Genomic DNA, 16,952 nt, shown 5'->3' with positions numbered 1-16,952 from the left:
GTCGCTTAGTTGCGCTCGCCTCGGAGACGGCGGGCGAGCTGAATGTCCTTTGACTGGATGGTAACACGCTTCGCATGAATGGCGCAGAGATTGGTGTCCTCGAAGAGGGAGACGAGGTAAGACTCGACGGACTCCTGGAGAGCACCGATGGCAGAAGACTGGAAGCGGAGATCAGACTTGAAGTCCTGGGCGATCTCACGGACCTGTTTGCCAAGTGTTAGTATGTGCCAGGCTGTGGTTGATGAAGCAGGTGGCGCTTACCAGACGCTGGAAGGGGAGCTTTCGGATGAGGAGCTCAGTCGACTTCTGGTATCGTCGAATCTCACGGAGAGCGACGGTACCGGGCTTGTAGCGGTGAGGCTTCTTGACACCTCCGGTGGAGGGGGCGGACTTGCGAGCTGTTGGTGATAAAGTTAGTGACGATGCTTTTGATGAACCGAGACGCGTGTCGCGTCAGGTTGAAGTCGCGGTGAGAAGACTTACCAGCCTTGGAAGCGAGCTGCTTGCGAGGGGCCTTGCCACCAGTGGACTTGCGGGCGGTCTGCTTAGTGCGAGCCATTGCTGAAGATTGATGTGAAGATGAGAGTATGTGGTTGATTGATGGTAGCTGTTGTTGTTGATGGATGATTGTGGGGGTGGAAGGCTGAAGTGGGTGTGTGATGCAGAAGGAAAAGTCGAGAGAGGGAGCAGGCGGGGGGATTCCTTTATACCTGAGTGTGCAGGCGGCGGCTGATCTGAGTGCAGTGGACCGTGCGCGCTGATTGGAGTGTGTTGTTTGCAATCACCCACCGAAAATGGAAAAATGGGGCCCTGGCGAAAAATGCACCACTGACTGTAAAAAAAAGCTGCACGCGTGCTGATTTTCTATTGGCTCCGATTTTCACGTTTATCTCGTCTGCACGCGTAAGGTACTGACTGTAGCGCCCCACGCACGCACGCTTGTCAAAGTCACCCACCCGTTGGAATCTGATCTCTATTTTGCCAGGCAGACAGCCAATGGCGAATTTGCTGTCCGGGGCCATGAATTTCTATCCAGGCACTCGATTATTCCGATAATTGATTGATTGATTGACTGAGGCCAGACTCGACCCGGGGATGAGGTACGTACGTAGCCGCAGTCGGTCACTCCACTCTGGGGAACATGCCGCTAGTATCTCGTTTCCCATTCCAGTTTTTGTATGAGTCTATGTGTATGCTATGCCTTGTGTGATATTGGATGTGGTGAATATTTTTGGTCTTTGTAGTCTGCTCTATTGTAGTGCTTGTTGGTTAGTCTATAATTGGCTGCAACTTTATGTGTTCTCAGTTGCTTGGACTGTGCATGATACTATTCTGGTAAGTGTGCAATACAATACAAAGAGCAATTATTGACATTCTTTCCTCTTGATGCCTTGCTACTATGCCTTGGGCTTCAGTTGTTATTATTTGGTTATTTCACTTTTGGTTTGATATCTGTGTATCAAGTTGGGCATTCTAGTTGTTGGACGTATTCAGTGACAGAGTTAACCATGTTCAACAAAATAGTAAGCTCAACGCAACAGTAACGGAAATCGCCACAGTTGATAGGTAGGCAATGAGTCACAACAGCCCAAAGCTTATGCCGTAGAGCCTGCAATAGTATTTCAACAGCTTTACCGCTACGTACCCAGTTTGTCCATGCCATCCATACACATGGACCAAGAAACACATTGTGGTTAAAAACTACCCTACAACAAGACTTTACACGGATGGGACAACATTGCATCCAATTGCACGAGTGGGTGGCTGGCTCAATGGAGTTCAATTGGCCGGGGTGCGTGTTATGCTGCTGAGTGCCGGAACCTAGACTAAGCTGAGAGAGAGCCTGAGACCCCCGCTTTCGATTTCAAAAATCAACGCAAGCCGAATTTTTAATTCGTCAGCTTAAAAACTCGCGTCACTAGGCACCTCTACTCCTAGATCGCGTCGCCCGGCAGGGATCAAGATCACACAGTGGGTCCAGCCAACTGATCCCGATTCTGGCCCACTCGTACTTAAGCTCTCCCACTCCCGCTCTTCATTGCTGCATCTCATACTCAAACACTTTCATCCAACGTCTCTCTACATCTACTGCACATCCCCATACACTACGAGTGTATACACATATCATACACACACAACCAACTCTCCTTCCATCACAATGACTGGACGTAAGTAACAACTCACCTCTGCATCCGCATCTGCACACTTGCTCGACCACCATCGACGCGTTGCGGACGCGCCTCGCGCTTCCTCCCAAAGCTTACAATCATCTTCACAGGCGGCAAGGGCGGCAAGGGTCTCGGCAAGGGCGGTGCCAAGCGTCACCGAAAGATCTTGCGAGACAACATCCAGGGTATCACCAAGCCCGCTATCCGACGTCTCGCTCGCCGAGGTGGTGTCAAGCGTATTTCTGCCAGTAAGTTGTCCACCACACAAGACTGACATGATTGTGGTTCTAACGCACCACAGTGATCTATGAGGAGACCCGCGGTGTCCTGAAGACCTTCCTCGAGGGTGTCATTCGTGACGCCGTCACATATACCGAGCACGCCAAGCGCAAGACAGTCACATCTCTCGATGTCGTCTACGCACTGAAGCGACAAGGCCGCACTCTTTACGGTTTCGGCGGTTAAGCGCACTCTGTTTTACATGCTGTTACGAATATTTGCGGTCGACTGCTTGCTGTGCAGGACCATGTAGGGTGTTTCATGACGACAAATGGGTCCGGTCTTGTTTTTTGGGTGTTATGTATCATAGGGAAACGGGGGATTACATTTGGGGATAATCGAACATGCCCTCGAGGCGATTTTGATCATCACATCGTGCCAATCCCTTGTATCGTTGTGAACATCTTGCTGTGCTCTTGTTATTCGTTTGTGAACGCCGATAGTGCCCATGCGCTGATCTGGTCGCGTCATTGTCGGCGCGTCCAGGCTGCCGCGCGCTGTGTGTAATTATTGTTATGTGCTATGTTGTTGACGCGGGTGGGTGTCGTTGAGGCGCGTTGACGGGTAGTGTCGTTAACAATGCTTCCATGGACGCGTCTGATTCCTCGCGTTTGGGATAGTCGACGGCTATTCATGAAGTCCTGTCCATCTTTATAAACCGAATATTGTCAGCGCGTACGCCGTGCAGCTTTTAGCTTATACTGAGTTGATGAGTATATTGTCAGAGCTTGTAGGATATATTTGCATCGAAGGATGTGGTAACATCCATGTGCATGTTTCTCAATGCTCGTGTTCTGGAAAAGGGTTGCACGCTTTCATATTATGTCCTTGCCTCTCTCTCATGATATTACGCGTTACGGCTTCCCATTTATACTAGCATACAAAGTTTGGCTTCTGGGGAGAAACGTTGGTCAAAGTCTTCAAGCGGAGCACCACTTAGACATGGTGAAGCTGCAAAAATTATTTGACGGCTGGCTTCGCTATAAAGCGCACGCTGAAAACGTCAGCACACACCCGTATCAGCCCAAGATGAAGCCTCTTTTAAATTAAATAAATATAATGATTACACTGTTGGTCTCAATATCAACGTATTGATTTCACTCACAACACAGACTGCTCAGACTGCCGACGCCTCAGCCTACCCTGGATGCCAATTACATAAACCGAGTGTCAAGTTGGAGACAGCTGGTTACATCTCCATAACAGCTGTTGCACTGCCTTCACCAATGAGTCACTTTACTCCGTATTTGTTGGGGCCGGTTGAGATAATACGAACGCGGCAGGCATTGACGACTGAACAAATGCGGTTCTGGAACAGTCTATCTCGCCTTGTGATTAGTACCTATCCCGAACCTTGCTTGAAAACTGCGGTCGGAGTGAAGCTCATATTTGATATTGGCCGAGAGGTAACGCATTGGAAACTCGTAGATAGGTAATTAGGTACATAAAAAGCAAGGACAAACATATCCAGGCACGCATGTCACCCGATAGATGAATATTCGGACACATCTCATGCGCTTGTCAATCGGCCGAAGGTATCGGATTACGGAGCCTACGGGTGGCGAGAACAAAGGATCGTCGGGCCTGGACCACGTGGATTGTTTGCTAAAATTAGAGGCCGTCGCAGATGCAGCAGACATATCCATCCGTGGAGTGGAATTTACCATGTTTGGCCCATGCCCACTACCTGTCTACTAGGTACCTACGGATGAACAGGCAGGCAGGAGAAAAAAGACCGTCGGCATTGATCAACAATATGTTACTCAGCCTTGAAGGTGGCTAAATGATGACGGGGATTACAAACGGCTCCGAAAAGTTGGAGTTGGACGCGATCGGATTACTCTGGAAACCCGAGAGCGACGGAGATAGTGAATGAATGAATGGCCATGGCCAAATCCGTAGCCCAACTCTCGGCAATGGGGTTTGTCATGAAGCTGTCTAGATAGGTAGGTGTGCATACAGAACATGCATGAGATTCCTCCCCCACGCGGACAAGCCGAACGGTGGAAGCTGGATATCAAGGACGAGATCTATCTGTGCGGACAACAAATGTACTGTAGATTTCGAGATGGATATTTGGAAGCAATGATGGAACAACCATGTCCATGTCGTGCAGAGAAACGCCTTGACCACACAGTCGGTACTAGCTTACATCGAATTGAATCGAATAGTGTATGGTATGTATGTACTGTTAAGACCCCTGTAACGTAGCATACATAGAGTAACAATGCCTCCTCGATCAAGCATTGTTTCTCACACAGATTGGTGACTGCTCAGCTCTGCTAATCCTTTGCTCGTCTTGTTCGCCGACGACAACGAAATCGGGTGGTTGAGATTTCGATATGCAAATTGCATCGTATCTAACTTAGTGCCAGAGGAAACACATTGGCATACTATTCACACGCACGGACATGCGGTAAAGACTATCGGTACCTCAGAGACTACATATAAGCCATCGAATATATTGTGCGCATGTACATACGTACGTACCTAGTGAGATAGATGCTCAGACTCGAATAGTGAGAGATGCATCGCCCGGTGCCGGCCTCAGCCGCCGCCGTTGCGGGCACGGGTACTGTGCTGAGATTTCGCCGCCAGCCCTACGAGGGCGGACCCAACGGACGGAAGAGAAGCACCTACAGTAGTAGCTAGTCCCAGGTAGGCCGGGCCAGGCCAGCCACACTTGAGTACCTCCCTATGGCTAATAAACGCTTGGTACCAGCTGAGAATTACGGTAGCTGACATTCATTTCACACTGCAGTATGTAACTACCTAGACGCTGTGCATGTCACTTCTTTGGTTCTCGGACCGGGCAAGGAAACAAGATCGAGATGAACGTGGCGTGCAACTCAAAGTCAGGAGCTTTTGCCGACAAAGTCGCACACCCAACCCAAATGATAGGTAAATCTTGCATGTTTTACACAGGCCCAGGTAGGTAGGGTGGTCCCAATGATTGAAGGATTTTATTTTCGTGCCTTCTTTACGTTATGGCCTGGCAAGTTCTGTCCATCCAACATTATCCTGGTTCAGAGTGCTGAGTTATCACCCCCGAAACGTCTGCGGATTTAGACTTATTAGGTACCTGCCTGCCTGCTTGCCTGCCTAGTACCTAAGTACTAATGTACATACTCGTGCATCTTTCCAAATAGGTCTTTTGATCTGCAAGAGTCACACGCTTGTTGATCATTTATAATGGGAAGTTCTGTCCGAGCATCGGGGAATCGAAGCCATCATCAAAGCTGTTCGAGGAGCTCATCGTGCCGGAACACCCGTTGGGCTGGGACACGGAGGCAGCTCAGTCAGTTCGCGGAGAAACAGAACACACAGGCTTCTAGAAACAGGTGGGACCGAACAAGATCGATCTGAGCAGCTTAAAAATATTTAGACTCTAAAATCAGAGCTTGTGGCTTAGCTTCCAACGAGCCACACGTTGATTGGCTGTATCACAAAGTCCGATAGCATCCGACGGCTGATAGCGGATCGGTCAGGCCGAGAATGCACTGCAACGAAGAATTCGAACAAATGTTCATCCAATTATATCATTCATTTCATCGATTGTTGAACTTTTTCCCAACCAACGAGATGCGACCAGGGTTGGTTCCTGCATTGAGCGAGTTCGTTACTCCGTATCCCTCCCCATTATCATTAGGTATGTAGGATGGGATAGAGATTTTCCCCTCCTGTTTTTGTGTCTTTACCCTATCGAGCAGTATCCTCCGGGTACATAGGTGGTAACGCTTGAACAGGTGTTGTCTTGAATCAACGAGACAGTCACATACGGTACATGTACTGTACATGCATGGTATGGAGTCACACCATAGGGCGTGTCATACGACGACTCTGAAAATATTTTTCTTAGCTCCCCTGATTTGAATTCCAAGACTCCCCAGGACTGGCCAACATCTGGCAGCTCAGTCGAAATGTCGGACCGTGATGAATCAACATACGACGACATGTCTCATGTGACCTTGACCAAGAGTCATCATGTGATTACAAATGGTGGGGTAGATTCGCATAGAGTGTGGCGGAATATGAAAGAGTGGCGTCAGAACCAGATGACAAACTACGAGATGTGGCTGTGCGAGGGAGCCAGCGCGAGGGGGATACGTATCCATTCACATCAAAACAAATGGGAGGATCGGCGGGGCTGGACTACGTCAGTGGAACCCTTCGAGAGGTCGAAAAAAACTTGTGCGTGCTGGGCTAGGCTAAGATTTTCCTGAGCAGCGTCAGAGCCCAAGGAATTGAGAGAGCCTATTGGGCACCGGCTCTGATGGGCCCCTATCGGCGTCAGAGCCCTGCAGCCCTGGACGCAAACTGGCCTTGGCCCTTGAACCCGAACCTTGAACAAACCTAAAATGATACGTACCATTGCTTCGTACGGGCATGCATCTCTGGATTCCCCGGAGTGGGAGTCGACATGTCCGTTGCGGGAGGCTTGGGGGCTTTGTTGAGTCTCGGGGCCCAATTAGTCAGTCAGTCAGTCATCACCTCGCTATTCGGTTTGTTCGTCTCGCAAGGAGGGAGAGGAAGAGGAACGGGATATTTGAAATCAAGAGGAGAGGATTATGTATTGTATGGTCGTAAATTATCGTCAGTGCACGGCGGTGATTGAGAAGGGACTGGAAGCGACCTGAAGCAGCGGGAAGATCAGCAGCCATGGCCATATTTTCGAATGGTGACAGACAGACATCATCATCATCAGCATCATCATCCATGATCAATCAGCCATCATTGATCTATTATTTCAAGTGCACACACACACATACACACACACATACCTAGGCCTACCTTACCTACGTAGTAGTTATTGTGTCGCATAACTGCCAATCCGCCGCTGACCTAGGGGGGAAAAACGAAGCAAGACAACGGCCTCGAGTCTGGCGTGACGATATACATTATCCACACACCACGACATACTGACTGTACTTACCTACCGTGGTACATTAATTACTTCACAACCTGTCGAGGTTGCATGCCACACGCACACAGCACCCACCCTCATCGCATCGAATTGTCCAAGAGTCATCAAGCCCACACCACCATCACATATACCGGATTACATACCGCAAATCGACCTCACTCACTCCCTGCTGCGGTACCGTCTTCCACGGCTGCTGCTGGGCCATACATACATGCGCTAGGTACTCAGCGATTCTTTCCAGATCCCGGCCTCGGTGCTGTCCTGTGCATCATCGAGTGGGCCCAGGGTCTTTTTTAGTCTCGGCCCGGTGGGGGTGCACCTAGTGACTTCATCGGACTCCAGCACTGTACTGTACCTCCCTCCATACGGGCTACTAACCTTACCTTTCTTTACCTTACCTTATCCATCAGTAAGTCTTTTGGCTTCCATCGCTCACACCTTGTTGCTCATCTGAGCGGTCCCTGCTTTCTTTAAAAAGCGACCACTCCCGCCTTTCGCCACTTTCTCTCAACTCTAAACATAAACTCATCTTTTACAACATCACCATGTTATCGATCCCTCGACTACATCAACAGCAACTTCAGCTCCAACAACAACTGCAACACAACTCTTCCCACTCCCAGCACCACCAGCAGTATCCCTATTCTCCGAACTGCCAGACCGAATACAACTCTGCCCTCTACTCTGATCTTCCTCGATCGACTTACGAAGACGACACCACTGCTTTGAGTCAACAACTTCCCACCGACCTCATGCAGCCAGAAACTTGGGGAGCACTTGCCCAACAGACTCACAGGTTACCTCGTGGTGGGACTCACCAGCGCGAGTCTTCTTTGTCGTCCTTAGGGTCTTCAACAGCTGGGCCTGCCTCGCCCTTCAACCACAACACATCGAACCCACATATTGCAATCACCGACACAAACGACCAGGGCAATCCCTCATATTATCATCTGGCCAAGTCCATGGCTCCCTATGCTGGATATCAGACTTGCGGAGGCTTGGAGCAGAATGCTATGCCTGAAATGGCATATCCAATCACTCTGTCAGGACCAAGTAGCAAGCCAAGGATGGACCGGACCTTGATGCAAGCTCCCGACTTCTCTGGTGGCTCATCACGGTCACACCCTGCCTCAGTGGCGAGTTCCATCGCGGGTGACTCACCTGCGACTCCTACAGTTGGCGAAGCAGATAACTCAGAGAGGAGGCGAAAAGGTAATGTTCTCTCCGATGGCCTCATATTCATGGACACAAGCTCACACTCTTATTACCCAGGTTTTGCCAACGCCCCAAAACTTGACAGAACTATGACAGACGTTTATGCAGACGAACTCTACAGCCCTAACTTTGCCATCACATCAACTCCTCCCTCGCAAACTCAGGTATCTTTGTCACCTACAAACGATGTCTTCAGTCAGCGACTCACCGCCGCCAACAACCAGCATCTAAGTGCTGCTCAATCGCCAGTCTCCAGCAACTCGCGAGATAGGTCACCCTTCAGAACTGGCTCACCTCTCGCACCTTCTCCCGCCCATGAGTTTGGCAACCATGGACTGCCACAGAACTTGACATTCAACAGCGCACAGCGCATGCGCGAGCAGAACAAGGCACACCAAGATGCTCAGGTCATGCGTCAACAGATGAACATGAAGCAGGAGCCCGAGACTCCCAAGACCATTTCTCCAAAGGATGCTATTCTCGAGTTCAATGAGTCTGAGGGGGACAACAATTTCCCTTTATTTCCTCAGAGCTCGTCAGGCTTTGATCTGGACCACTTTCCAAAGTCAATGGTTAGCTCTCAAGAATCTATACACGACACGCATAACCAAAACCACTTCAACTTCCTGTCATCGCACGCAGCCAATGGAATCTCGGTGCCTCAACAATACCCGTTTATCGCGCACCCGCGGATGAACCACGAGACACCACCTTGCTTGAGCTCCGCTGGGTCGAGCTCGAACGAATCGCGCAATGTCACTCCTGCAACCCGCCCCGGCAGCACTGCTGCTGATGGCGGCACTTACACTTGCACATACCACGGCTGCACATTACGATTTGAAACCCCAGCGCTACTTCAGAAGCACAAGCGGGAAGGCCACCGACAGACGCAGAACCTTGGGCCTTCGCAGCCTCGCAACATGGGTATGACATCTGCACTGCTGAACACCCAGGCAGGCCCCCATCGTTGCGACAGGATCAACCCAAGCACTGGCAAGCCCTGCAACACTGTCTTCTCTAGACCCTATGATCTCACTCGCCATGAGGACACCATCCACAACGCCCGCAAGCAAAAGGTGCGATGTGATCTTTGCACTGAGGAGAAGACATTCAGTCGTGCGGATGCTCTAACCAGGCACTATCGCGTATGCCATCCGGACGTGGAACTTCCGGGCAAGCATCGTCGACGAGCCGGTGCTTGAGTTGCACCCGCGGCGTGCTAGCATGCATGCTTTGCCCCTGACGACGGCCCAAGCTAAGTCACCCCAGGATTGGCGCCGTGCCGTTACAGTACTCCAGATGATGCCGCATGACGTTGACCACCGTCGAAACAAGGCTTGGCGGGTTGTGGACCGATCACCGCAAGGCTTGAGATTGCTTGAATCGGGTTGGTCGACAAAGTGCCAAACCGATAGCGTCCTGGGCTCTAGTGCGGGCAGGTGGGTCCAAGGGTCCCTTCATGCAGGAAGGGTCCTTTCCGGTCAATCTGGCTACGTCATGGGGCACCCACATATTACGGTTGTGACATCATATGGGCCCACACAAGTCTCAGTCACCGACCAGTATCCTTCCCCCTCCCCGACACTCCCTGATGATGACATGGCGTCCATCATGGACTGTCACTGTCATTCGTTGTCATTGTACATTACGGTATCCTGATTCTAGTTGTTTCGGTCATCCAAGGTCATTTCCTATGCGACTTGCATTGCATTGCATTGCATGCATGTATTTAACTATCTATTACTCGTACCAGGTCAACTGGCTGGCCAGAACCATCTTATGTCTGTTATGGAAAAATTGGAATGGGACGGATTTTATTGGGTTGATTGGTAACTGGTCTAGACAAAAAGAAAACAGGAGCGTTTGGGTTTTGTTTACTACAGCGAGCTTTGTCTTTGTCTCTTTGGAGCAGATGATACCTGGGATTGGAATTCGAGTCGAGTCGTTTCCGCAAGTTGAAACGTCATGATGCCTGATGACTGCATTGACAGGAAGGATAGAGTAGACACTAATAGCGCTTTCAGCTGTTGCACAGTCTGCTGTACTTTATTATATTTGGAGATAAGCGGCAATTATAGATTATGATGATGTATGATATAATGCGACACCAATGAAAAAATGACCTTAACAGAATTAAAGACTTGCAATTTCTTCCCCCAGCGCCTACGCACCTGATGTTGGCAGCCGTATGATCGTATGTATGTGTGTACTGCACCGTGATGCATATCAATGCTGCAAGTAAGCAGCAACCCCCTTATTGTTAGGACCGCTCATAAACATCTGGCACTACTACTAACTACATACTGTACCACTGTTTGTAGATCTGACCCTCGAAATCGATCATAAGTGGGCATTGATGATGGATGCGACATACATATTCTATTGCCGATCAGTATCAAGCTCACCCTCCGTTACCATTGGTGAGGGTTACTTAATACTGGTATTGATGCAACGACGTCACAAGGGTTACAGTTCCCTTGCTCTTCTCTACATGGGTCGAGGTACGGTATAGCAATGAATGAATGTCTTGCAAGGTTTGGTCCTTGCAACGAAACAATCATATCTGAAAGTGCTGTAAGTAAGTAAGTGGTCTGCATAAAACAAGCTAGTCCGATGGCTCGCCCCATAGCAAGCATCATAGTGTGTAAGATACCTAGTTTTGTTCTTCATGGTAAACTCTTCTCCCAAGTTCTTGTTAGGACGATTTCACAAGTGTACCGTAATTTCGTCACCGATATCCACTTGACGCAATTCTAGAAATTTAGGGTACAGAGTTGCACATACCGTATGCCTCTTTGCGGCACGGCAGTAGGGAGAGTCTGAATAACGTCACAGCTTGGGCGCACTCCATTTCCCCAGCTTTACCAGAAGCAGAAACATGTGACCGAACGACATACGTAGTAATGAACAACATGCATTCTCTCTGTGAATAGTAACGCACACCTCACCCCGCCTTATCGCACTATAGCCATAGCCATAGCCATAGCCATAGTCCTTCCTTAGCTCGACTCAGCTCAACTCTATCTAACTATCTTATCTTGTTCCCAATCTCCCCATCAACGCCATAGTCTTCTTGCACCTGACATTTGAGCGCCCAAGCAAGTAGAAACCAAGTGGCCGGCACATAGGAGCCCACTTTGTGCCAAATTACGTTGTCGTTGATTTATTCGAGTCAAGACCTTCGATTATAAGCCGAGAACGGCTGCGCGGGCGTCCTTGTAAAGTGGTGCAATTCCCGTCCAGAGCTCAAACTGAAATAGACCAGATTAGTTGTTTGAACTATCCTTGCTACCACAGAAAAACTATGGTCATGTCATAAGTGAACTTACCTGATACCACCCCTGAGAGGCAAGAACCTCTAGCCCTGGAATTGTGGTCCAGTTACCGGCATCCTCTGCCAACTGCATTATCGGGGTATGGCTGGGTTTGTATGCCATTTCGAGGAGGACTCGGCGCTCTTCGTTAACAGCTGGCCGACTGAGCACGACAGCTACGAGCTCCCGCAGAATTGGGTCGATAGGCCGATCAGCGGGAATAGTACTGACGACGACCTTGACGTTCGGCGAGACCTTGTCTATGTCTGAAGCCTGGCTCAGGCCTTGTAGACTGTAATCGCTGGGGAAGTCAGCTGCAAGTGCGTCTGCCTTGGCCTGGTTGCGAGCGGCAATGTAAATTGGGCTGAAACCCAGAGAGTGCAGAGCAAAGACGGCAGCTCGGGTAGTCCCGCCGGAGCCCACGACCATGGCGGCCCCCCTTGTATCAGAGTCTGCCTGTTCCTCGACACCGGCGTCATGAAGAGCGTGTACCATGCCTCTCCAGTCTGTGTTGTCTCCCAAAAGTCGTCGACGGCCATTGGCGCCAGCTTTGCCCAAGGGAACAACGGTGTTGACAGCTCCGATGGCCTGAGCTGCAGCAGAAAGCTCGTCAACCTGACTCATGATGTCCAACTTGAGAGGTATGGTGACCGAGGCGCCTCCAAAATCAGCAGACCTCAGCACTTCACGCACATCCTCGATTTTGTCCGTCTCAAGACGATGGTACTGATGAGGCAGACCCATCTGCCCGAACAGGGTGTTGTGAAGAGCAGGCGAGCGAGATGCCGAGATGGGCTTGCCAAACAGATAGAATTTATACGGGTCCAGATCGCCGAGTAATGCAAGAGCACGACGTATCTCAGACGCGGACATCTGGCCTGGTGCGGCTTTGAAGGGCAGGCTGGGATGAGACACGGGCGTCAAGAATCGGTTTAGCACACGACTCAACTTTCCAGCTTTGCCCATGTTGATGACAATCATGGGTGTCTTCTGCGCTTCCTGCATTCGAGATTTAAATTTGGCAAGGTCGAAGTTGTCCTCAGGAGTGCGAGCAATACCGACCAACTTGATTATATCGCCGTACTGGAGAGCCCGGTTGTAATACTGAATCCAAGACGCATTCTTCCAAGACATAGTACCCTTGGGGTCATGGTGAGAGGCGATTATGCGCGAATATCCGCGAGATTCTGTGATAGATTGGATGACATGGTCGGGCAGCGTCATTTCAACATCGACGTACTCCAGGCCCATCTGCAAAGCTAGGCGGTAGAGCTGGAGACCTTCTTCATAGGCACTGTCTGGGAATTTACCCCCCTGAGATTCGGTCCTCAACGTGAAAACGATAGGCTTCTTCGCTGAGGCGCGAAGAGTCGAAATCTGACGAGTAACAGAGTCGATGGAACGATCCTGGAGCAAATCAACCCTAAGCTCGACGGCATCAGAGCCAACCACAACCTCTGGCACAAGGTCAACAGCCCCGTCGACGTCAGGCACTGTAAGAGACACAAAGAAACTGTGGTCTTTGTTCAAAACGTCCTTGAAATGAGAATTTCTGCCTGCGATAGAATGTACGAATTGCTGGAAGTCGGAGGGAATCTCCGCCTTGGAGCCAGACGATTCGGAGTGCGGACTGTAGTACAGATGTGTGCTGCACTCGTTGTAGAAGTCCTTGCGTCGCAAATAGACCTGTCGAATCTCACTGGTATAGGCCGGTCGGGTTTTGTCACGGTTGAGATATTCAACCACTTGGTCGGTATCGCGATGGACTAACAAGACATTACCACCGCTTTTGCCATAGCTCTTGAGCATCTCTCTCGCCTCCGGAGTCTCGACCAAACCACCACCACAAGAGAAGATATGGCCAGTTTTATTGTTCTCCATGACATCCTGCAGAAGCGCCAGCTCATCCGCACGGAAACCCTCCCACCCACGGTCACCTCTGATCATCTCGGGAATCGTCCGCCCGGCACGCCTCTCTAGCTCCTGATCCAAATCGATGAATTTCCAACCCAGAAGCTTAGCCATCCAGTTACCAGCGGTAGTCTTACCGGCGCCTCGCATTCCGATGATGAAGACTGAGCGTTCCAAAACTGCCTCTTGGCTCTCATGGCCATGGTCATCGACATCTGGCTCTTCACCGACCATGTCGACCTTGAAAGCTTGGGAGAGAATGTCCCACCACCCTGGCCAGGTTTTGCCAACACACTCCCTCTCCGTGACGACCACAGGGCCAGGCGAGGCAATTGCAAGAACACTAAAGCTCATCGCAACACGATGGTCATCATAGCAATGAATACCAACCTCTGGCGTCACTACACCGCCATCTCGGCTCTTACCGAGAACCTCAATGCCATCCTCAAGCTCATTACATTGCACGCCAAACTTTGCAAGCTGATCCTTCATAGCGGCAATACGGTTGCACTCTTTAACGCGTTGATTAGCAATGCCCGTGATTCGAGTTGTCCCCGACGCGACAGCGGCCAGGACTGACGCCGTGAGGAATGCGTCGGTCATGGGCTCCATATCGACGTGAGCAAGACCCTTGAGTTGGCCAGGGGCAGGACCAGTGACAGTTGTGGAGTGGTCAGACTGCTCAACATAACATCCCATAGGCTTCAGGACATCAACAGCGAAGCGGGCATCTCCCTGCAGGGACTTTGAGCCAATATTGGGAATTGTACACTTGGTACCAGTGATGGCGGCAACTGCAAGGGGGTAAGTTGCAGAACTCGCGTCACTCTCAATGGTGTACTCCTGAGGGTTCTTATAAGTACCCTGAGGGATATGATAGGTGTTGGGCTCATGCGAAGATACATCCACGTTGATACCGAAGGAGGCCATCATGGTGATAGTCATATCGATGTAAGGCTGGGAGATAGGCTTACCTCCAACCAGACGCAGTGTGACAGGGTTCTTGGCGTAAGGAGCGGCCATGAGAATTGATGAAACGTATTGTGACGAAATGGTGGCGGCAAGCTCGATGTCCCCCCCCTGGAACCCACCAGCGGCATCAATTCGCAAGGGCAGACTGTTCTCCTTACCAAGATACTCGATTTCGACACCGTTGGAGCGCAAGGCATCAACAAGTGCGCCGATCGGGCGAACCTGCATCCTTGCATTGCCCGTCAGAACGTTGACACGAGATGCCTGGCTAGGGGCGGCAAGGGCGACAACGGTAGTCAAGAAGCGGGACGCTGTGCCGGCATTCCCCAAATACAGAGGCTCTTTGCTTGCTCGCAGGTTGCCACCCTTGCCTTCAACCACCAGGACCTCTCCAGCTTCTTGCCAGGAGTAAGAAGCACCCCCGAGCTGATGGATTGCCGAAAGCATGTACTCGGTATCATCAGAATGGAGAAGATTCTTGATACGGCAAGTTCCTGAACCGAGGGCGGCTAGGATGAGGGCTCGGTTGGAGATGCTCTTTGAGCCTGGCGGAGCCACTGTGACGTCCAGATCCTTAGGAACACCAGGGGTGACCCGAATGGATGATGACAAGATGGTCCGGATTACCTTATCTTCCACGACGCTGGCGCGTGGCTCGTGACACTTGCCAATGGCCGAGAGGAGAACAATCTTCTTCTTCTTTCCATCGTTCTTTTTATCCACACCCATCTTTTCAAGAAGAATATCCACCGGGCACTTCTTACCCGCTGTCAGCTTGATGACGCGCTTGTCACGGAGCGAGGTTGGAAGATCGTAACTGGAGATGCACTTGACTAGCCTGGCGACTGCACCGGGACGCAAAACACCAAGGTGACGTGCGAGCTCTGCTTCCTTGACCATGCCGATAGCAACGGCCTCGCCGTGGAGAAGTTGCGGCGTCAGGATAGCCTCGAACGCGTGTCCAATGGAGTGACCGAAGTTGAGAAGGTTACGTAGACCACCCTCTCGTTCATCACTAGACACAACCTCTGCTTTAACGCCCGCTGAGCCGATAACGATGCGCTTCAGCACATCTCGGATGGGGTCTAGGCGGCTTTCGCCCTTGGATCGAACGCACTCAAGGATGTGAGCTGCTGATTCTTCCAGAATAGTAAACTCAGTCTCATTCCAAATAGCGGCGGTTTTGACAACCTCAGCCATCCCATTGATGAATTCGCGGGCGGGCAACGTCTCGAGGAACGTCAAGTCAATATAGATACGTTTCGGCTGCCAGAAAGCGCCGACAAGGTTTTTGCCCATTGGAGTATCAATGGCAGTCTTTCCACCAATCGATGAGTCAACCATGGCGAGCAATGTCGTGGGCACTTGGACGAACCGGACACCACGCATGAAGGTAGCTGCAACATAGCCGATCATATCCCCCATAACGCCGCCACCAAGAGCTATAATGACCGTGTCGCGGGTGCATTGTTGGGAGAGCATCCAATCCTCTATTTCGGCCTTTGTCTCACGGCTTTTGGAAGCCTCTCCTGGTGGGATGGTGTACGTGAGTAGCCGAGTGGCTGTTGCCTGGGAAGCGGCCTCGAAACGAGCTTGAAAGGCAGGGACATACGTGTCGAAAAGATTGGTATCTGTGATGAGGACGTAGGTCGACGTAGGGGTGTTCTCGAGGAGGTCATCAACAACAAAGTTGAGCCAAAGACCGTGATCGACGATGATATTGGGCTCGCCTAGAATTGAGATCCGAGTCGGATCTCGTCTCTCGGCTTGAGCCATGGTCAAAGCAGGCCTCAAGATGATCCAAGATTTGCTTGCTTCTTGACCGCGAGAATTCAATTGAGTTGAGGTTGGAAGTCGTTCGTTGACTGTGTATTGGCGGGGGCAGGGGTGGCCTATGAGTAAAATTTGGAGGGGTCTGCCCGATTGCGGACCAAGCTCTGACTCTATGACGAGAAGAGACTAGTAAACCGCCGAGAGCTTAAAACTAATAATTAAGGAGAGCTAATACCTATACTAAATATAGGTAAATAAGTACTATTAAGTATTTTAATAAAATTTATATCTTAATAAGATTTAATTATAAGTTTAATTTAACTTAATTATAGCTTTTTATTTATTAGCTTATAAATAAAAATTTAATATATTATTAAATAATTTTATTAATTAAAT

The 16,952-nt window shown here is 50.3% G+C and overlaps 4 protein-coding genes across 4 annotated transcripts; 2 read left to right on the top strand and 2 right to left on the bottom strand.

Annotated features, from left to right (window-relative positions):
- Positions 1–5: 5 nt before the first annotated feature.
- On the bottom strand, positions 6–559 carry HHT1 (histone H3.1; the record flags this gene model as incomplete). The annotated part of the gene is made up of 3 exons (XM_044829293.1): positions 6–203; positions 262–398; positions 484–559. The coding sequence occupies 3 exons, from the start codon at positions 557–559 to the stop codon at positions 6–8; spliced, it is 411 nt and encodes a 136-aa protein (XP_044675968.1).
- A 1,599-nt stretch (positions 560–2,158) lies between these two features.
- J7337_011756 (uncharacterized protein) lies at positions 2,159–2,633 on the top strand (the record flags this gene model as incomplete). Its single annotated transcript, XM_044829292.1, has 3 exons — positions 2,159–2,168; positions 2,279–2,416; positions 2,470–2,633. The coding sequence occupies 3 exons, from the start codon at positions 2,159–2,161 to the stop codon at positions 2,631–2,633; spliced, it is 312 nt and encodes a 103-aa protein (XP_044675967.1).
- A 5,283-nt stretch (positions 2,634–7,916) lies between these two features.
- J7337_011755 (uncharacterized protein) lies at positions 7,917–9,788 on the top strand (the record flags this gene model as incomplete). The annotated part of the gene is made up of 1 exon (XM_044829291.1): positions 7,917–9,788. One exon carries the CDS (start codon positions 7,917–7,919, stop codon positions 9,786–9,788), a length of 1,872 nt encoding a protein of 623 aa, XP_044675966.1.
- A 1,983-nt stretch (positions 9,789–11,771) lies between these two features.
- Positions 11,772–16,559, bottom strand: J7337_011754 (uncharacterized protein; the record flags this gene model as incomplete). The annotated part of the gene is made up of 2 exons (XM_044829290.1): positions 11,772–11,837; positions 11,916–16,559. 2 exons carry the CDS (start codon positions 16,557–16,559, stop codon positions 11,772–11,774), a joined length of 4,710 nt encoding a protein of 1,569 aa, XP_044675965.1.
- Positions 16,560–16,952: the final 393 nt, after the last annotated feature.

The sequence above is a fragment of the Fusarium musae genome, chromosome 9 (genome assembly GCF_019915245.1).
Source record: "Fusarium musae strain F31 chromosome 9, whole genome shotgun sequence".
NCBI classification, from domain to species: domain Eukaryota; kingdom Fungi; phylum Ascomycota; class Sordariomycetes; order Hypocreales; family Nectriaceae; genus Fusarium; species Fusarium musae.
This window is presented reverse-complemented; position numbering and strand designations above follow the sequence as displayed.